Below are 21,803 nucleotides of genomic sequence, written 5' to 3' on the forward strand. Positions count from 1 at the left end.
ATTCATCGTTAAAATTAAAAAGGTTTACCGCAGTAATATGAAAACTATTGGAATACATCTATGTTCGTCGAGTTGTGAACTTTTTTTTTTTTTTTAAGAGTTAGTAAAATTCAAGCATGAAACTATAAATATAAAAAAAATCATACGTAATTGTTTAGGTATTGATTTTTTTTTTTTTTTCTAATTTCCAATATTGACTCTACTTAAAACGTTAAAGAAGTTAAACAAGTTAGTAAGACAGTTCCTCAGACAGTACCCAAGAGCTGCAGCAAATTTAAAGAACAAAATGTTTAAAAATATGCTTGTATTTTATTTTATAAAATTACCTTCAGGCAGTCTGACAAATATTCTATTATAAAGTATGTGTGGCAAAATAGCATTCTAACTTTGAATCCAGAAATTCGCGATTTTACGTCCCTCTCTTGGCAGTCCAAAAGTTGGAATATTTAATAAAAACATGGCTAATATCGTGTAAAATAAGGAATTAGTCATTAAAGCGCGTTAAAAATTTCGGTGCTGAACAAAGTAGGTATGTCCTTTTATTTTCTCGATCCATTTTCAAAATGCATGCATCACCATGCGTCCTTTTTACAAAATTAAATTAAATTTTTAAGCAAGTAATACTCACGGGGGTATCAATGAAAAATTTAACTCCAATTTAGTATTCTGAAATACGATTCAACGCAAGTTCATTAAAAGCACACTATTGAAAAAACTCACAAGAGTTTCAACGTCATAGATGGGAAGAATAATTTTTAGCAAAGTGTTTACATTCTGTTAGATATTACTATAATTAACACGAATAACAATCATAAAAATTAAATTGTATGAAATAATTAATTAATATAGGTACTGACAACAACAAATATTTTATACTAATGAGGAAGTGAATTGACTGACCAAAGAATGGTAAGAAATCTCTTACAGTCGCCTTTAATGCCGACGGGTGCTAACTTAAACTCATTTGATAAAGCAGAAAGTGACGCTGTCAAATGTAGGGAATGTAGGCAGCTAAATTTTAATTAGAAAACATGAGCGCCAAAAAGTTGAATCACTGGTCAAGTCGGCTAGTTTTGTAAAAATATTATTATGAACTTCTATTGCCATTATCTCTAAGGAACGCAAGTTTTTAACAAAACTACCCAAGTGCTTTTTTAAGCAATTGCCTCGTAGTAAAACTAAAAATAACGACAATTTGTGATGACAAAAAATTATAATTATACTATGATATTATCTCTATTTCTGTTTACAATTATTCCTAAATAATTTACACAATAAAATAATAAACTGTTTATACATATATTGTCTTGTTATATGGGTAAGTTATTTGTGATGAAATGAGTTCCGCTTATATTTTATTATTAATAACTATTTGTCTTTACTGATCAGATTGCCTTACACAACCGTAATCTATTGATGAAATGAGCAATATACATGTAGAAGAGTACACTAAAAAGAGTAAGGAAGAAGATTGAAAAATTATATTAATAGGCACATTCACCCATTTAGTGTTATATATATATAGTACTCTTTTTTTATCCATCTATACTTATACATATATCTTCAGTAAGTACGGGGGCGTTTGGATAATGCATCGAGCATCAGCAATATGCACTCCGGCGCGACAGTCGTTTTCAATGTTATGATTTTTGAGATTTTAACGTCGCGATTTTGACACGTCGACTTCATCAGTGCTCTCATCTCTTCCTTTCGATAATATATAACAACGCTATACAAAAGACAGATAGAACGAAATCACTCACAAGAGCAAGTTCGTGCCTACTACTTATATACATTAACATAATGAACTCCTCGACTCAACATCAGCAGCGGCAAGTGATGGCAAATGATGGCAATAATGATGCCTGATCATCATCGCTGATGTGCGTCCGGTTTGCTGCTGCTACAGCTGCAAATATTATTTGTGCTTATTCTTCATGGCTGCTGAAGTTGGAGCAATGGACAGTTCTGCACCAGGACAGTTGCAAATCAAGTATCAGAAGCTAGCCACCGAATACTCCAAAGTATTAAAATGCCTTCTTGTTCGTTTTTTTTTTTGTTTTGCCTTGCAATTGATTGTTTCGGGTGAAAGTGATTAATGTGCAAGTGTACTCGACACAGTGGTGCTTCTTATTGTCAAACAATGACAATTCGATTACACTGATATTTTGCACTTTGCTGACGTGCACACTTGACACTTCCACCTAGTAGATCTATTTTTATAAATACAATAATTAGCTTGATTAGCCCTTGAAAACTTAATACTTCGTGTTTAATGTCAATCAAAGTGCTTGTTTACATTTTATTATTTATTGTTTTGTTAACCTAAAAAAGCTGTCATTTATTTTCAGATACGTGCACAGGCAAATGTCCTGAAAAAAGCTGTGATCGATGAACAGACTAGAAATACTGAACTTAGAGAGCAATTGAAAGAAAAGCAAGTTGAACTGAGAAGAGCAGCCCAAGAATTGGATAGTCTGACCTTCCGTAATCAACAGCTGACGAAAAGAGTGACAGTCCTGCAAGAGGTAACATTTTTTTATTGAACAAGTCGTTGCGATCAAAATGAAATTGGTTGAACACGGGTGATTTTTTAGGATTTGGATAAGATTCAGAATAAAACGAAAAAAGGAAAAAGTAAGACTGCAGACAACAAAACTCAACCACTGCCTCCTCCACCAAATCATATTTTAGATGAAGAGTTTCAGAAGAAAATCATTGAAAATGCCCAGCTGTTGTCACAAATCAGTGATAAGAATATTGAGATTGATAGTTTGATGGATAGGATTCAACAATTAGAGTATAAGTTAGAATTATCAGAAAAAGCAAAGGTCGAGTTGGACAGTAAATATTGCGAAACGATAGAAAAATTAGAGAGAGAAAGAAACGATGCTCAAAGAAAGCTCAGTGAAAAATTAAAGCAGGAGGAAACCGTTTCATGGTCTAGTGGAGAAGGAAAGTATGACTTGGACTTGAAATCAGGAAAGTTCACAAACAATAAGCAAGATCCTTCTCCATTTTCTTCACCCTCTGCTTCAAGACGGTCTTCCAAATCAACTGTTGAAATTGAACCCACAAGAAAAACTTGGTCTGCGTATCAGAATGAAAATGGCTATGATTTTGAACTTTCAAAATTTTGTGAATTAGAAAAAGAACTAAATCATTGGAAAACCCAATACAATATTGTTAAAATTAAGTATGATGAGTTAAATCAAAAAGAAAACAAAGAAAAGAGAATACTCGAAACAAATTACTTAGAACCAGTTGAAATTAATAATATGGTAAGGAATTTTTTACAAAGAAAAAACTATTGTTAACCAACGAAAGTAAAAAATTTTAAATTCGAATTACAGATTGGAAGACTGACTGCACCCTTTTCTTTACCAGAGGAGATTGAGGCTCGTGAAGAAAAAATGAAAGAGTATTTTTTACGAGAAATCGATAGGTTAACAACAGAAAAACACATTTCTCATGTTAGGAATCTAACTATAGCTGCAAATGTAAGAATTAATTTTTTTATCTCATACTTTGCAATTTTCACTACGTATTTTTATTTTTTTTTTTTTACTATTGCAGACTGAAGTAATGAATGTGCATTTAGACACAAGTGAAGAAAAAAGGGAAAAATGTGAAGCTGCATTATTAGAAGCTCTTTCAAAATGTAAAAACTTGCAAGAAGACAAAGAGATTCAAGAGGGAAATTACAAATTACAGCTGAGTACCATGAGTGAACATCTTGCTAACATGAACGAGAAACTAATTCGGCAAACAGAAGAAATTCAGCAGTTGAAATTCGAACTGTCTACTAAAGTAAATAAGACATTGTTTTTTTCTTGTTTTTTTTTTTATTATTTTAAACAATTTTCTTTAATCGCACCATGTATTTTAATAATGTATATAGTAAAGATAATATTCATACAATTTTTTCAGAATGGTAAAAGGGGGAAGTAAAGTTGCCCGTCAAACTATTTCATATCGACGATACAAAACATTCCATGATGCAATTGTGCTCATCAAGGAACTTCATTTATTGTAAATACTACGAACATGATATCCAATTTCGATGTGCTCCTAACTGCAAAGAGTTGCTGTGAGCTTTCTGACTTGGTGTTACGTTATTTATGAATTATAAATAATAAAAATTTTAATGTTCGCTATTCGAATGTTAAATCATGTACAGATCAACATTGTTCTTCTTATTATTAAACAATTATAAATTTTAAACACAAGTTCCCATTATTTCTAATTTTATGCACATCTCATTTTTATTACTTGAATCAAGCTCACTACCATTCAATCAGTCCAATTTTATTGCAAAGCTAGCTCCACAGCTGCAGCCTTGTTCTGCTAGAGGATTATTTGTTATTCTGAAAGCCGATCGTATAAGTTCTTTGTGGTATTCTATTGTGGATCCCTTAATATATTCCAAAGACGTGGAGTCCACAACAATCTTTGTGCCATCTTTCTGGAAGACTCTAAGAAACAAATGAATTATTAAAAGGAAATGAGGTGCAAAAATAAGAAAAAATTTAAACTCACCTATCATCCTCATTAATATTAGAATCAAGATCAAATTTATACTGGAAGCCTGAACAGCCACCTCCTTCAACTGTGACTCGCAAGCTAGATCCATCTGTGATTTCCTTTAGACGTTTCACACAACTGTCACTGATAACCAGCTCATCCTCCTTGGCATTACTAACCACCTTAGCAGATGAAGTTTTCAATCTGAGTGGCAAAGCACTTGTCCACGGTGTCCTGTAAATAATAGAAGCACACCAACTATTGTGAACCGATTGCGATTATCAGATAATCTGATTGCCACTGGGCACTTTTTAACATGGTATCATATGACAAAAACAGCACTGTACAAAGGATAAAAATTAAAATTTCATTACAGCTTAGAAACTTACGCCAGTAGTCGTGAAAAGAACTGATTTGAAGCGAAATTCGAAGATAGTCCCCAGACGGATTGCGTTAATTTGGCCATGGTTGAGTAAACTGTCATCCTCCTTCACATGTGCCGTAGAAAAATGGATGAAAAAAGTGAGCAAAAAAGTATCACTGGCCCATGACATCAACAACATAATATAATGTAATTGTTACCAAATGAAACTCTTAAGTAATGCAATGGTACATTTATGTGTACATATACATATCAGTATATGAATGGACACAACTTTTATACCTACAAACCTACAATTGACAGCTAAGATGGTTCCTTCATCAAACTCTAACCTTCTTTTCTCTACATAATATTGTAATGAATTACTATGTTTTTACATATTCTTAGATGTGATAAGGATAAACGTCATACGTCTTATCAGAATACTATACTGTACATTACTCCTAGAGATTAGAGCTATAATCTCTTTCTGCTTGTCTTTGTATTTTTTATTTAATTATCAACTTATGAGCTGTCAATTGGAAAAACTTACATAAAGACTTATTAATTTTTTCATATCGTACATTTGCGCCATCAATTACGTATTATAATTATAAGTGAACTTGTAAATTGGTTGGTGCAAAATGTAAAAGTGCATGATAGGTTATGTAAATCCATTTCGTCTGCTTGTAACAGTAAACATAGCAGACGACGACGAGATCGATTTCACTGATTTCACATTTCAGGAGCCCCGCGCAAGCGCTGCAGCGCCGATTATATTTATATATATATTTTATATTTATATATTATATATTGTATATTTTATAAGTATTTATCTAAGTTTAAAAAAAATTAAATTTACTTTTCTGTCAACTGTTTGTATTTTGTATCTAAATAACAGTATACATGTTTATGATAGAATTGTAAAATTCTTTTTCAAAATAAAAAATTGTATTGACATATTGTTACGTTTATAAATTAATAGTATTAATAATACACCCACAAGTCTTGAAGTGAAAAAAAAACAACAACAAAAATTACGGAAAGCTAAAAAGTTTGATAAACCGTATCAAAAAATCATGAAAATCTAATTAATACTGTTACATATGATTTGTCGTGGACATTTTTTCGTAACCATACCTTTTCTGCCAGTGCATGTCTACTATATACATCTGTTAGAGTAATTAATCTTCATAAAATCATCTGTCGTGTGGTTCCAAAATGAATATTCAAATGAAGTTACTCGTACAACGAATGACGTAAAAACATAGACACAACAATTTAAAAAAAAAAAAAAAAAAAAAAAAAAAAAAAAAAAAAAAAAAAAAAAAAAAAGAGGGCCAAACACATTGATGACAGATTGTTTTGAAGGTATTTGTTACAAAATACGTAAACTAAGCATTTAAACTTGATGGCTCACGACTAAAAGAGCCATATATTTGGAGAATGTGTGTGTGTGTGTTGGTATATCGTACAACTTTTAACTTGCAAGCTAACATTTCTATACCTTTTTTTTTTATATTATAGTGTACTGACCTACCTCTTTTAGCCGTTTCCTGAATATATATATATATATATATATATATATATATATATATATATATATATATATATATATATATATATCTCCAGGCCAGTGGCTTCACGAACAGCCTGAATTATGTACGAGTATTGATACATTATACATATACACATACAATTTATATGTGTATAACATTATATTTATATGCGTATTAAAAAAACATCTGGTCATAACTCAGGTGCACCGATGGCTGAAAAACATCTATTCTTGTGTATAAAAAGCCATATCTGAGCCTACGGGCGATGATGAACAATAAATATATCATATAAGTATATTTTTATATGCATGTTGGAACAAACACATGAGTATTTATCCGAAATCCGAATCGTTCACATTTACACCCAACCCTTGCCAATAATTGGGTGCGCGCGCGCTACGAATGTATCGCTACACACTATACTATTTTTATGTCTGAATACTTTCATTTTTTTTATCATGTTCTCTTTCCCCGATGCAAAAGCTCATACACGTTTGCATATATATATATATATATATATATATATATATATATATATATATATATATATATATATATATATATACGATCAGTGTATATAGGTGTGCACGCATTGTTAAACGTAACAATGAAGTAAAAGAAAAAAGAAAAAAAAACGAAAAGGAGTATATTTTTTTTCTCCAAAGCTTGAGTGTGAGAGCTTTTTACTATTTAGTCGTTCCAATGCATATACCATCGCTCGGAACTGCTCCTTAAACGCAATAAGGGCAACGACAAGTGTGTAGAGTGCACGGGCGCATATACAAGCAATCTAATATACACTGCATGTCCTACCCTAAATATTCACTTATATAGATGTAGGGAGAGCGGAGTGCGCGTTTGGCCGTACAGGAATATTGTATACCAACAAAGGGGAGGAGAACGAGGTGGAGGACGCAAAGACGACACACTCTAGATACCCAAATTGCAACGCAGGAGAAAGAGGGAGAGCGTATACATAAATATACCACTATATGAAAAAAAAAAAAAAAAAAAAAAATACAGTATATATAAGAAAAAAAGAAACGAGAAACAGGGAGAAAGGGGCCATCCACACACCACTTGCACAGGCGCGCAAGCTCTCTTAATTCTCACCGAGCGAGCAAACAAACGGAGTTTAGTCAAAACCCCTCGATATACACTCATGTATGTGGTGAAAAATGCATGCACATATGTTGCACGTGCGTGGGTTTATACATGTATGCATATACGTATGAATGTTTGTAGGCCAGAGCAAAAGCTCCTCCTCGGCTTCGCAAGCTCACTCTCCCTTTGGGTGTATATGTATACGTATGATGCATTATTGCACGGAGGTATGTGTGTGTTTTGTTTTAGACACATCAGGTTACGACATACGTGGGTGCTATAACCTACGAGCCAATCAGAAAGCTTGCAAGCTCCGTGGTAGGCCCTCTGATGGTCTGGTCTGTGGCTTACGTTTGCATGGGCTTTAAGTTGTGTTCCTCAAGTTGTCGGCGCGTTTTGATGATCACACGTCAGTTGTGTACAAGTCGAGAGAAACGTTTTTAATTTTTTACCCGTTTCATTTTCATCCACTAAAGTATACAGGACAAATTTGCCTTTTATAGTTCCAATACACATCATTACTGATTATTTGTTTGCACACTACAATTGGATAATCGATGAGCAGAAAAGTTTAACAAAATCGATGAAAAAGGATTTCATGCAAAATTTGATGATGATATAATCCGTCGTTTGGAAACTTAAAACAAATAATATCTTACCAACAAACAGTACTTACTATGAATACAATGTTAAAAGCCGTTGAGAATAAAAATATGTTAAGGATGTATATTACTATACACGGGTTGAAATAAATGTTTGAAAATGTCCTGATAACTGTGAACCCGATTCGAGTCATTCAAATTCAAATGATTCATACATTAGTGCCAGAAAGGACTTATCATCCGATATAATGTACTTTTTTGAGTAATAATGAACGTTACAGTGATACTAGATAGCACACATATATATATAATATATAGTATATATATGACTCATGACGCAATTAGAGTCAAAGAAAACTAAAACGAAAGTTTTCCGAAAAAAAAAAATTAGAAATCGATAAGCTACTTGACTTTTCACAAAGCTTCATAGTTTTATATGCATATAAATAATTAAGTATGTTATACGAATGAGGTACGTGACAACATTTGTTTGTTATTTCGCCAAACTTGCACAATAAAAAATTCAATTTTGTGCTCCAAATTTTTTTAATTTGCATAATTGAAAACTTGGTATGTTCTTTTAAGCTCTCCGAAAGCACGCACTCTCTGCACGCAGTTTGTCCGGGCATATATATATGTACATACATATGTTTCGTGCGCGCACCATGTACAACTGTACAAGTGCAAAGTGTATTAGTCAGACAGAGACATCAGCAATGTCAGAAAGGAGCTAGCGCAAGAGAGAAAGAGAGAGAGAGAGAGCACTTGAGCAGCAGAGTGAGCCTGAGTATATAACTTTTAGAAGTACTTACTTTCAGTAAAATAGAAAGAGCAAGAGTCGAGAGAGTGGTTGGTCGAGTCGGGGGTGGAAGACCTTTGTTTGGGTAAGGTAAAATATACCTTTGTACTTTTTACCAAAAATCCAAATAAATATACCTAGTCCACGCATACATGCTGTACGACACAACAAGAGAAGTACTTGTAGTAGTAGTAAGTAGTAGCAAGCAAGTATAGCAAGGCCGAAGGCGTACAAGTACAAGGATACGACTGATACGAGTAGTACAAGTACAACCTATAAGCGAGGAGGACGCTCTTCTCCTCATCAACCCTCAACCTCGTATAGACGCGCACGGGACACGCTTTTGAGGGTGTATATATACGCGATGGAGGAGTCGAATCGACCAAGACGAAGACGATGATGATGATGATGATGGTGGTACTGCATCAAGGAAGGGAAGTTTTTCCTCCAAGTGTGTAGTGAGCGAGTGTGTGTGTGCTGTTAAGTTAAGGTATTAAGTATATGTGTACGTGCACGCAGAGGGAAAAAATACAACCGACGACGACGGCCACGAAGAGGAAGAGAAGAGGACGTCGCTGTTGTGTTGGCGTTTATGTTGTACCTGCTGCTGCTGCTGCTGCCTCCATAGTATTTCACATCTTCCTCCTCGTCATCGTCGTTACGTATGGTCTGCTGGTGGACGCGCTCCACGCATTGTACGTCGCTGTCATTCGTTCCCCGTGCAGTAGGGTTCTCTGCGCCTTTTTTTCACGCAATACTATCTATAGGAGGAAAATAATTAAAGACCCTGGGGAAAGAATGTTGTTCTGCACTAGCTCTCTGTGATATATCACATCGTGATTTCAGCACTTTGCGCTCTCTCTTTCTCTCTCTTTCTATATACTCGTTCGCCCCCATGACTCCGATTCTCGGGATAATCGTCTTTTCCTCGTCATCCTCTTTTTTAACTTCAAAGGGGATTGTCCGCTAATCGTTGTAGATATCATATACTACTTACTCATCAGCGCAAGCTTTCTAATTTACTCGAGTCTACTGTTGTCATCATCGTCGTTGTTATCGTCATCCTCTCGAGTGCGCGCTCAAGCAAAAGCAACACCATCATGTTCACGGGTACCATCAAGGTTGAGATTTGCGAAGCTTCTGGTCTTAGAGCTACGGACAAGCAGCGCAAGTTCTGGCAGGATGAACCACCCATCCTGGATCCCTACGTTCAGTTGGACATTGACGAAAAGTATCTCAACTGTTCGTCTACCAAAAACAAGACCTTCAATCCTGTCTGGAACGAGTGCTTTACACATGAAGTGCACGATGCCATGCTGTTGGGCCTCACTGTCTTCCATAATGCAGCTCTTCAGCCTGACGATTTTGTGGCCAACTGCAGTATACCCTTCGAAGAACTTATTCAGCGAGACGATGAGACTACTGACTTTTGGGTAAGTACGAGCGGTGACATTTATACGTCATACTTGAGCTTTTTCCTTCTGACATAATGTCGCTGTTATGTCTTTTTGTCGGTCTTATTTGTGAAACATTCTCTCATAATATTTACTTTGACACGGTAAATAGCTAGTGCCACTGATAACACGGTGATGTAACAATCATCTGCTCTCTTGCTATTAGCTGTATGAATAATTTATTGTTTCAAAATATTTTCAATTCTCAGTAAGTAGTTTTTTTTAATAATGTATACAATATATGAGATAGTGACATCACCTTTGAAGAAATATAATTTTCAATAGACATCTTGATTACGCTTTTTACTGTTCAAGTGATCCACTGAAAAGCTTCTGTATTCTTATCTTGCTTTCATTTTTATAAGTACATCTTACAAGATAGGGATCATATATACCTACATTGTATTGTGTAAACATACTGATAATCAAAATCTTTCTCTGATAATTAAAAGTTTATCAATGATTGTCACTTTGAATCAGGAATAAAACAAATTGGTAGAAATGCATGTACAACACTGTTTATAATGTATATATAATGTGCATACTTGTACACATACACATATATAGAATATAAAAGTAAACTGACACGTGATATAATAGCTTCTGCTTGTTTTATGATATCTAAGAAACAGATAAGATTGTAGAAGATGAATCTTGAAATCAAAGAACACATGACTGCAGTACAGTTAGGTGCACACAAATCGATTGCTTGATGATATTCCTCCCATGTTTTTGGGATAAGTTTAAATTAGTTTTACAGTAGTCTATTAATAATCTGTATTATTCATTGCAAAATTAAATTGAGCAAGATGTTTAATTCGCACAGAAATTATGGAATGCTCAAGTGTTTACGTAGATTAATTGCAATTCAGCAAGAAACAATTAATAAAATGGGTATAGTACATCCTGAATATTGGGTGAGGTTTAAAATCTGTCCTTGATCAAAAATCAAATTAAGTATTATTTTTAAGATTTAAAAGAAAATCACTATACGTAATTTTTCATTAATTTCAGGTGGATCTGGAGCCTCAAGGAAAATTAAGAGTAAAAATAGAGTTACAAAGAAATGACCACCTACAGCATTTGGGAGGTGGTACACGAGATGGAGAGGGAGTTGGAGGTAGTGTCAACAGGAGCAAAGAGCCCAAACGTGAGTTTAAGGAGCATCATCAAGGCTTCAGAGGCAGGCGGGGTGCCATGAGAAGAAAGGTTCACCAGATAAATGGGCACAAGTTTATGGCCACCTTTCTTAGGCAACCCACATTTTGTTCACACTGTCGAGAATTCATATGGTATGTCTTGACTGTAATTTATTCAATAATTTAATATTTCCTTATTAAATATAATGGGTTCTGCATGCTTGACTTTTACTTGATCAAATTGAAGTTTAAGGGGTTGTAGGGTTGCAGACCTGTTAATCAATTAATATTAGATTATATCAATAGAAATTTTGCATGTACTAAAATTCTAGAATGTGATACGATCTAAAATATATTTAAGGATATGGAAAGTTGGTATTTTAATTTAACTCAGTGAAATTATTATCTCTAAATAATATATTATTATTTCCATGCATTTTAATAAGATTATACAAGGTACTCTTACCATAAACTAGTATTTCTATACATTTTTATTTTTTTTTACTCTATTTTCTACTTTTTTTATTTTCATTAATTTTTTTATATAACTTAAGCTAGGGATTAAACTCTGTTTATAATTTATCACATCTTAATTTTCTAAAATTCTTGGTTGGGATATTTTCTTACTGTTATACAGTGTAACTTGCATGTTTGGGGATCTTTCCTATTAACGATTTTTGGAACTGTAGTGCTATTTAAATTATTTTTAGAAAGCTATAAGCCTACACTGGTGATAAATAAATTATTTTATGTGAATAACATACGTTTTTCTTCGTGAATAATTTTTATCTATTTTTATCTGTGGATGTGGATTAATACAACTTTTCACGTTAACACGATAAATACGATTTAATAATATAAATAAAACACGGGAATAAGTGTTTTACCAGAGTAATTTTATCAGAGGAGATAATATGACGCGTTTTTGTCTGTTGTATTTCAGGGGCTTGGGCAAGCAGGGCTATCAGTGTCAAGGTGAGGAAGACACAAATCACGTTATTGAACATCTTTTAATTGCTGTTGTTATCACTTACCAGGCCTGGGCAATACTTTTCATTAAACTGTATAAATATCACAACATCAGCAATAAGTCACTGCCCATTCCTGGTTATAAATGTCAATGGCTGTACATTAACAATCTTTCTACGTTATGTATCTCATTTTTTTTTCTTGTGTTCGGAAGCTTTTTCATACGTCAACTGTGGGCTATGCTTGCAAAAATTTTACTTTTAATGCCATTATTAACACCATTTCAGGGAATTTTCATTTAGTTTGCTGATGTTATGTTTTTTTTTTACATTTACATTATGGTTACATTACAGTTTCAGCACCTATCATTTTAGCAACACTAACAAAGTGCATGTACAAGCTTGGGGCTGTGTTATGAAACATTTTTTAAACAATTTCTGAAAGTATCTCATTCTCGTTTCAGTTTGCACTTGTGTCGTTCACAAAAGATGCCACGAGCAAGTTGTTACGAAATGCCCTGGCATGAAAGAAGAGGTATTTATCTAAATGCTTTTGTATTACGTCGATTAAGCCTTACCTAGACTTTTTTAAATTATTAAATTCAAAATTTTAGGCATGCCATCCAGAAGTCGCTCGATTCAAGATAAATGTTCCGCATCGTTTTGTCGTTCACAATTACGTACGATTCACATTTTGCGATCATTGCGGCTCACTTCTCTACGGTTTTTTCCGACAAGGTCTCAAATGCGAAGGTAAACACCATACATAAGCACTATTAACTTGACGTTTATTAATTATTTCAACAATATTAACACATGTGTTGATTGGGCGCAGTCTGCGAAATGAACGTTCACAAGCGCTGTCAGAAAAACGTGGCAAACAATTGCGGAGTCAACGTGAAGGCGATGGCCGATGCGCTCAACCAGATCGGCATCGCCCCTGACAAACAACAAGTAAAAACTTCGAGGATCAACTACAAGCCTTCGATTCAATCGAGCAGCGGGAGCGATGTGTCAAGTGATACTTCAACCACGTCCTTGCTACATAGACAAAAGTCTGGAAAAGATTTGGTGTCGCTTGCGGGTAGCGACAGTTCAAGCACAAAAGATTTGAACGACATACACAAGTACGGCCTTGCAGACTTTAATTTTATTAAGGTATTGGGCAAGGGTAGCTTTGGCAAGGTCATGCTGGCTGAGAAGAAAGACAACCCTGAGGAAATTTACGCCGTCAAGATACTGAAGAAGGACGTGATAATTCAAGACGACGATGTAGAATGTACGATGACGGAAAAGCGAATCCTAGCCCTAGCAGCAAAGCATCCGTTTCTCACAGCTCTGCATAGTTGTTTTCAGACAAAGGAGCGTCTCTTTTTTGTTATGGAGTATGTTAATGGAGGTAATTTGTCAGAACTTTGAATCATATTTATTGCTTGCCATGTAATATCCATCATTTTACAAACAAATTTTATCATTGATACAGGCGACTTGATGTTCCAAATTCAAAAGGCTTGCAAATTTGAAGAATCTCGCGCTCGTTTCTACGCTGCCGAAGTAACGCTAGCTTTACAATTTCTCCACGAACATGGCGTTATATATCGTGATCTGAAGCTTGACAATATTCTACTCGATCAAGAGGGACACTGCAAACTAGCAGACTTTGGTATGTGCAAAGAAAAAATGTTCCCAGGCAAGCTGACGAACACCTTCTGCGGCACACCCGATTACATCGCTCCAGAAATTCTCCAGGAGATAGAATACGGTGCAAGTGTCGACTGGTGGGCGCTAGGCGTCCTTATGTACGAAATGATGGTTGGACAGCCACCGTTCGAGGCTGACAACGAGGACGATCTTTTTGAGTCGATACTAAAGGATGACGTGTTGTATCCTGTGTGGCTGAGCGAGGAGGCCGTTTCAATTCTTAAAGGTTTCATGACCAAAAATCAGAACCGTAGATTGGGGTGTGTCACGATAAACGGAGGTGAAAAAGCCATCAGAGAGCATCCATTTTTCCAACACATGGACTGGGATGCGCTTGAAGCGCGTAAAATCAAACCACCCTTCAAACCAAAAGTCGTACGTTTCATTTAACGTAACTTTAAAGTTTTTTCTACCGATTATCATGTAGTTTCGTGATCTTTAAAAAATTTTTTCAGAAAAACAAAAAAGATGCAGTGAATTTCGATGCAGAATTTACAAAAGAAGAGCCGGTTCTTACTCCGATCAGCTCAGATATTACGTCTAGCATAAATCAAGAGGAATTCAAGAACTTCTCTTACGTTAACCCGGAATTCTATCCTCCTAGATTCGTATCACAGTAAGGGAAATACATCAACCATACGCTGAAACGTTTTGGAATTTTTATTAAACAAATTTTATGAAGTTCACGGCCAGAGCGACGTCGACGATATATAGGTAAGCAATTTATTCGTCGTACTATCAAAGGCCGAAAATTTCCTTTTGGATACAGAGTAAGAAAAAAGTGTGTAAATATTAAAGACGAGCATTTCTCGTTTTACTATGATCTCTAGTCAACAAAGAATCTAAAAGTTTGTGGGGAAAAATATTAGTCATTTCGCAATTATTATATTTAATTCGCCAAGGTGAAACTTGTCACTCGCGTTGTATCTATAGTAATTTGTGTGCGATTAAAAGTAATTTTGTTTGTCGTTTTTTAAGAACTCTGGCGAAATGATAATAACATCGTCGTTATTAATAGTGAAAAAAAAATTTTAAAAACTACAGTCAAGTGACGTTGATTCGTCATCAACAAAAATAAAATAATAGCAGAAAAAGAGATTGCTTTCACGATTGACATGAAAGCATTATTGGTGGCCGTGTACCTCAATCGCTTTACGGTTCAACGGCGAGAGGCGGACATCGGTTTTTCTCGCTCTACTTTCCTCCCTGCGTTACCATACACACACACAATATTCGACCTCCGGTACGCCGAACAAACTACGGAGACCTGAAATTTCAAATTATCTATGCTTAGTATTTATTTTTAAACGACATAAAAAAAAAGAGTGCTATGAATATTTAATCAAAGATGTTTAGTGTTTGTGAATCGTGTTGGACACATTATAAAAGCTCACAAACGAAAAAGCCCGCGTTGATCGAACGACTATTTAAACAAAAGCCACATTTCGTTGATCTTTAAAAAAAGGCTTCTTATCTCACTGCGTGATCAAAAAGCTTCGACTTTACTCGACGAGATATTCAGGATGTACTCGTCGCGCATCGTCGGGGCGTAAGCTTACAACGGAATAAGAAAGATTTAAAAAAGCGGACCACTGGTGGTTCGCGTATCAAATAAGCTATACATGATTATGTGCGTATAAAGAAAAGAAAAAATATATTAATATATATATAAACTAAAGTATATAAATAAATATTTAACTTATTTTAGAATATGCTTGAAAAAAAAAATAAAATAAATAAGAAAAACAAATAGTGAAGTCAAATCGCAAACTATTGTTGGAATCAAAATAACAAAATCTATTGTTTATAATAATTGTTGAATGTTGCTGAGGTATATATAAAGGAAATGAAATAAAGAAACAAAACTCATCAGAAAATAATTACTGTATAGAAACGCCCATTACGCACCTTTCAGGATATTTTTAAGTGTTATTTCTAGTTAGACTGAAGTGAAAAAATTATACGTACCATGGGAGAAAGAAGATGAGTCTATGTAGCAAAGTTGAAGTTGAATTCTGTCTAAAAACTTGAAATCGAGTCTGATAGAAACATAGAACCGTAACTGTTAAGTGGATAAATGAGCATACTATACACATTTGGTAACCACTGGGTAACCACTTGTATTTATCTTTATACGTTTCTATAAAAATTTTTTGTAGAAATCTTCATCGAGATAGAAATGTTCGACGATTAATCTTGCGCGGTGCAATGTTTCTATGTAAAACTTTTATAGAAGCGAGAAACTTCGTTTTTGTATTCTCATCGCTGTATATGAGATGTTTTGAATATCGTTCTTTTTTAAAAGATCAATCGATGGAGAAGCGCGTGCACGTACATGGTGTGATCTGCGTTTCGCGTGTAAGAGCTCAGTTTCTATTTGACTGTTTTTTTTTTTTTTTTTTTTTTCTCTCTTCAGAAAGTTTTCGCCAAACATGGTCACGTATCAGTAAATGAAGTTCATGTATTTATTATACAAATTTATGAGTCTCCATAGCTTCACAATTCTCGCCTTGTACACTAGAGATGAAAAGAAATTTACTTTATTTTATTTTTGAATGACTATGGGAAAAAAACAACAAAAATAAGAAAATTGTCGCAGTGATTCGTGTACTTAAGAATAGTAATCTCATATACCGTAAAATCCAAAATTATAAATCAAAGAAAAGCTTCACACCTCGTGCTATATTATATAAGATGGTGAAAAATATAGGCAAAAAAGTAATAACGAAAGAGCCAAAGAGGAAAAGTGCACTAGAAACGCGCAAAAGTTTCTTTTGTATCTCGTTCTGATGGCAATTAATTATAAAAATTTCGTTGATGTTTTACGTTGTTTACGTTGATTAACAAAAAAAAAAAATAATAAATAAATAAAATGTTTTATACGCACAATCGAAACGAGTCGTGGAATTCTGTGTTCGTGTATTATTATTATTATTATATTTAAATTTTACTATCGTGACAGAAAACGTGTTTTATTTTTTGTATTGTTTTTTTACCGTTTGTTTGTATAACTTTTTGTTTTTGTTTTTATCATACGTATTAATATATAAAAGTTATATACTATGAGCCACCGAAACAGCGATCTCGCAGTGGTATAATCATAAAATAATAGGGGAACTGAGGCACACTTTTTTTTCCTCGCTTTTTCGAAAATTCGTTCCGTGCTTTTTTTTTAAAGTTAGAAGGTGCTTTGACTTTTCTCGAAAAGTGCTGAATCAGCCCCAGGAGCTCTTTTCGAGGACCGGCAAATTATCACTGGCCCCAAAATCGAAGAGTAACATCCGTCAACCCCTTGCGCAGCTCATATATAGGTACATTGTAACGGAGTGCATGCATGCAGGGCTTGAAAAAAAAATGAGAAAAAATGTAGTCTGAAACTCTTTCATTTCCATCCCTCGTCACTGATTGATTATTCGTCAGGTTTATTGGTGCCTTTCCTACAAGCCACCCAAATGCCCTCGTTTTGCATCTTAATTTATTTGAAAAACTTGGATGTTGACAGCAGACTGACCACATGTTTTTCTCATTTTTCACGAGTCCCTCAACTCCTTACAGTGTTATCCTCTATATTAATTATAATTCGATGTCGTAATCGTCGTAATCGTGTTACTGAACGTGCAATTTAAAATAAAAAAAAAAAAAAAAAAAAAGGGAAAAAAAACTAATGATTATTTCGTGCAATTTAATATTTAAGAAAACTCCATAAACACACAAATACATCAACACACTTACAGTACGGTCTTGCGACCGGAACGCGACGACTGAATTGTTGTTGGAGAAAAAGGAAAATTTTAAAAATTAATTAAACAGTTGCGTCCCGAGCGTATAGATTGACGCGCATTTGCAATTTCGCCTTTTCGTTCGTGAATAGTAAGACGAAATTCGAAAAACTATTGAAATATAAACAAAATCACATATTTACAGCTATGGTGGTCCTTGCGAGCTTCGACTTTGTGCAGATCTCGCAGCTCGCGATCGTGCCACCGCCTCTTTACATAATTATACATATATACATGAATATATTATTATCATTATTATTATTATACACGTTGTTCGTGAAGAAAAAAAAGTAAACATATATATATATATATAACTTAATGCCGTTTTCTTTTTATAAAAAAATAGGAAAAAATGTATCTTATATACCGCTTGCATTTTTATTGTATTTTTGTGCGCTGTTGTGTACTTGTTATTTGTTATTATTATTTATATTTTCTAACGAACTATATTGATTTTTGTATATGTTTACGTGCGAAGCAACATCGAGCGAATCCTAGTCGACTAACTAATATTGTAGTTACAATGATAAACATTATATTTATTTAATTACGTGCACTTGCAGGACGACAAATGCATTTATTTATTTATTTACTTATTTATTTATTTATTTATTAATTTATACATTTGTTAAGCCACCTCACGAGGTGAAGAGATAGTCAGAGTCTCGATTATTTTTCTATTCACTAATTTTTGTTCTTCGAAAAGTATTAGTAAAAGACGAGTGTGCAAACGAAGCGTGAATGCTAGTTATTTTCGTTCGCGTGACTAATCCCATTACGGATAAGTATAGATGCACATAAGTATATAGTAGGCACAAAGTGAACACAAAAATGTAATGAAGGCGAAAGGGGAAAAAAGTGATGACTTGTAAATTTCGTCGAAACGTTGGACGTCTCTTGTTAAGTAAAGAAAGAAATGAGAAAACTCGAAATCACAAGAAAGTACATATGCTCCCTCCGCGATTAAAACAATGTATACATTCGCGATACAACGACGGTTATTTTGTGATGAAAAAAAGCGCTGCTAAAAAAATCTATACTATCTCTGATTTTCTGAATTCTATATATATAAAAAGGATCATACTGAGTTGAGAATGAATCTTCAAGAGATTGATTGTTTTTGATGGAGGCATATAGGTTTCGACTTTTGTATGTAACGACTATCAAAAGGAATCATAAATCACATTAAATTATTAGTTGCAATTAGATATTCAAACAAAACCCAAGTGTTAAAGGACTGAGTAAAAACAATGCTAGTTTTAGTTTGCGTGTTATTAACTGAAAGCTTTGAGCGTTTGATGTTGCTTCGTAGTTGATAAAAATTTTATGAAAAAAAAAAAAAAAATTTTTTTAAAGAAATAAAACCCCAGAGTTGGATGGATTAACGAAAATGTGATACACTGAAAACCCACACAAAAAGTAAAGTAAAATTAGAAAAAGAAAAAAAGTTACAAAACCGTAGAGGAATGAAAAAAGATTGGGACGCATTGTGTGCGTTGAAATCTACAATATATAAGCGATACTTCTATTAGATCTGGAAAGATGCATATACAAATATATATATATTATCAATGTGTACAATAGCGCGTGCGCTCCGTTCTTTTTCTTTTTTGTTACAAATATCAAAGAAATGAAGCAAAGATAGAAGTAAAATAAAAAAAAGTCGAGCCAATAAACAAATATAAATATTTAAAAAAAAAGAAACAAACAAACAAAGCTATGTATACATATATAAAATTTAAAAAAAGTATAAATATGATGCGGAAACCCACGTAAGATTGAAGCAGAAAAGTTTTAATGATTGAAAAAAAAAAAAAAAAAAATTATGGAGCAAAAGAGGCGAGCCAGAAAAAAATGAAAAATACACACGTCGAAAAAACAAGGGACTGCTAGATAGAAGTTAATATGTACCTATAACTATATGTACGTACGCGTACCGCAAAACCGAACAAAAATACGCTCATCTCCATGCCTCGGCCACAGAAATATAGCGCCGATACGCTACTTACTTAATTATTTTTTTGTCAGTCTATTTGTATACACATTTACGCATGTACCTGCAGTTTTTGATCTTTATTTTTCTTACTCTTCCACCCTCACATCCAATATATCATATCCGTATTATTTAATACCCCACCTACTCTGACTAATAAACGAATATTATTTGTAAAAGTATGATAGAAAACGAGAGTATGCGTGCACGAGAATTCGAGCGAGTGATGTGTTAACGTTATATGATATCGTTATGATATTGCGAGCAAGTTACGAGATTTATCAAGTCAAAACGATTTTTTATCTCATTGAGGCACAAAGTAACAATGCATATGTATAACGCAACCAAAACACATATTAATTGTAAACCATAACACGTACACGCACACGTTGTATAATCATATACATGTATTTGTTGTGAGAAAGATGATGCGTTGACAGAGAGCGGCCGAGGCAAGGGTTGATCGAGCGGTCGCGGCGAACACTGTTACTTGTCTGATTATCGTGTAAAGATCGTAAATAAAACAAAAAAAAAGTATATATGTATCTATAATCAAGTCTGTTCTCTTTGCTTTTTTTTACCTTGTGACCATAAAAAAAAAAAAATCTGCGGTTTAATTAATTTCAGGGTAGGTATGCGTAAATGATATTACATTACTCGAGGTCTTCGTAATATAATATGACTTTATTGTGTTTTCTCGATACAGAGGCTGAGTAGGTATATTAATATTAATAATACGTAAGCGCGTTCGCTCATCATACATTATTATATATGCGTGTGTCCTTCGTACGCGTTTATTATGTGCGTGTAAGTATTTAGCGTTCGTTGGCCACGCACGTAAAATAACTCATACCATTTCAGTTCCTGCACCCCGACTCTTCGTTTAAGACTGAAAATCGAGTCTCTGTTACATATAGGTATATTCGTGTTTTCCGTCATTATAATATTATATAATATATACAAAAGCAATCTCGATCGTAACATATATTTCTTCTTTTTTTTTTTTCATTAATTCTTTCAAATCGATAATAATATCGCCAACCATTAATTTATCAACTCTTTTGTTTTTCTTCTTCCTTCTGCGTTAACATTCATTAAGCTATTACAATTCATTCGGCATTCGTTTTCTTTCTATACATCAGGCATTTGTGTTACAGTTCACTCAACCCTTTTTTTTTTTTTTTTTTATTCCTCTACTTATATATTTCGCACCACGTAGTATACTCTTACTTGTTTCGCTGTGGTTTTTCCTCAAGGACTCAATGAATTGGAGAATGCACCCGCTGTCGGCCTCGGCATTCATTATCATTATACACATATTCAGGCCAACGCCTGCACAAGAACAGAAAAAAAATTACAAACTACTCATTCTGCTGATAAGTTTGTTTGAGCTACAATCAAATCGATGTTGTAGGTTTTACTTGGAAATAGTAAAAATGGGTAACGCCATGCTCAATTATTTTTATGTTTATTTGTTCCCCAGAAATATTTAAATTTAATCAATACTTTCAATGAAACAATACTCGTTTCCTTATATTTTTTTATTTCAGCAGCTCAAAGTCAAATATTACAACTAATTGTACGTTTTCATCCGAATGAACAAACAAAGGAATCTTGGTTCGTTTTGTTTTTGGCTACGTATTTTACGGAACTTTTAATAGCTCATATTTACACGCTGACAACGAGAGATAAACTCAAAGTTAAATACATATTCGTCAAAAACAATCGAAGGAGTTTTCGCTCTTCTCGAAAATCGCCACGAGAAAGAGAGAGAGGAAAAATTGGTTTCACTGTGTGCGTTATAATTATTGTATACAGTA

General features: G+C 33.9%; 3 protein-coding genes across 5 annotated transcripts; 2 read left to right on the top strand and 1 right to left on the bottom strand.

The window, feature by feature from the left end:
• The first annotated feature begins 1,601 nt into the window (after positions 1–1,601).
• LOC106646824 (uncharacterized) lies at positions 1,602–4,170 on the top strand. Its single transcript, XM_014362970.2, has 6 exons — positions 1,602–2,024; positions 2,352–2,528; positions 2,598–3,281; positions 3,354–3,500; positions 3,577–3,810; positions 3,931–4,170. Exons 1-6 carry the CDS (start codon positions 1,938–1,940, stop codon positions 3,949–3,951), a joined length of 1,350 nt encoding a protein of 449 aa, XP_014218456.2. The 5' UTR covers positions 1,602–1,937; the 3' UTR covers positions 3,952–4,170.
• Positions 3,879–5,294, bottom strand: LOC106646825 (iron-sulfur cluster assembly 2 homolog, mitochondrial). Of its 3 annotated transcripts, none has more exons than XM_089591450.1 (4): positions 5,201–5,294; positions 4,914–5,012; positions 4,540–4,758; positions 3,879–4,475 (listed from the first exon to the last, which is right to left on the bottom strand). In XM_089591450.1, the coding sequence occupies exons 2-4, from the start codon at positions 5,006–5,008 to the stop codon at positions 4,298–4,300; spliced, it is 492 nt and encodes a 163-aa protein (XP_089447576.1). In that variant the 5' UTR covers positions 5,009–5,012; positions 5,201–5,294; the 3' UTR covers positions 3,879–4,297. The 3 variants fall into 3 exon arrangements, with proteins under 3 accessions (XP_089447576.1, XP_089447575.1, XP_014218457.2); XM_089591449.1 differs by having other exon boundaries at positions 5,189–5,294; XM_014362971.3 differs by having other exon boundaries at positions 5,107–5,294.
• A 3,884-nt stretch (positions 5,295–9,178) lies between these two features.
• On the top strand, positions 9,179–16,610 carry Pkc98E (Protein kinase C). Its single transcript, XM_014363108.2, has 8 exons — positions 9,179–10,382; positions 11,418–11,695; positions 12,486–12,517; positions 12,975–13,045; positions 13,125–13,263; positions 13,346–13,909; positions 13,994–14,586; positions 14,667–16,610. The coding sequence occupies exons 1-8, from the start codon at positions 10,050–10,052 to the stop codon at positions 14,829–14,831; spliced, it is 2,175 nt and encodes a 724-aa protein (XP_014218594.2). The 5' UTR covers positions 9,179–10,049; the 3' UTR covers positions 14,832–16,610.
• The last annotated feature ends 5,193 nt before the right edge of the window (positions 16,611–21,803 follow it).

Source organism: Copidosoma floridanum, unplaced genomic scaffold (genome assembly GCF_036245765.1).
Source record: "Copidosoma floridanum isolate Cflo_tuat_1 unplaced genomic scaffold, Cflo_Japanese_pri ptg000013l, whole genome shotgun sequence".
Taxonomy (NCBI): Eukaryota; Metazoa; Arthropoda; class Insecta; order Hymenoptera; family Encyrtidae; genus Copidosoma; species Copidosoma floridanum.

Excerpts from the sequence above, each read along its gene's own strand:
- LOC106646825 (XM_089591450.1), bottom strand. The coding sequence starts at position 5,008 with ATGACAGTTTACTCAACCATGGCCAAATTAACGCAATCCGTCTGGGGA. Across the intron at positions 4,759-4,913 it reads TTCTTTTCACGACTACTGGC|GACACCGTGGACAAGTGCTT; the intron begins GTAAGTTTCTAA and ends TATTATTTACAG. Across the intron at positions 4,476-4,539 it reads AATATTAATGAGGATGATAG|AGTCTTCCAGAAAGATGGCA; the intron begins GTGAGTTTAAAT and ends TTTGTTTCTTAG.
- LOC106646824 (XM_014362970.2), top strand. The coding sequence starts at position 1,938 with ATGGCTGCTGAAGTTGGAGCAATGGACAGTTCTGCACCAGGACAGTTG. Across the intron at positions 2,025-2,351 it reads TAGCCACCGAATACTCCAAA|ATACGTGCACAGGCAAATGT; the intron begins GTATTAAAATGC and ends ATTTATTTTCAG. Across the intron at positions 3,811-3,930 it reads AATTCGAACTGTCTACTAAA|AATGGTAAAAGGGGGAAGTA; the intron begins GTAAATAAGACA and ends CAATTTTTTCAG.
- Pkc98E (XM_014363108.2), top strand. The coding sequence starts at position 10,050 with ATGTTCACGGGTACCATCAAGGTTGAGATTTGCGAAGCTTCTGGTCTT. Across the intron at positions 13,046-13,124 it reads GCCCTGGCATGAAAGAAGAG|GCATGCCATCCAGAAGTCGC; the intron begins GTATTTATCTAA and ends TCAAAATTTTAG. Across the intron at positions 13,264-13,345 it reads ACAAGGTCTCAAATGCGAAG|TCTGCGAAATGAACGTTCAC; the intron begins GTAAACACCATA and ends GATTGGGCGCAG.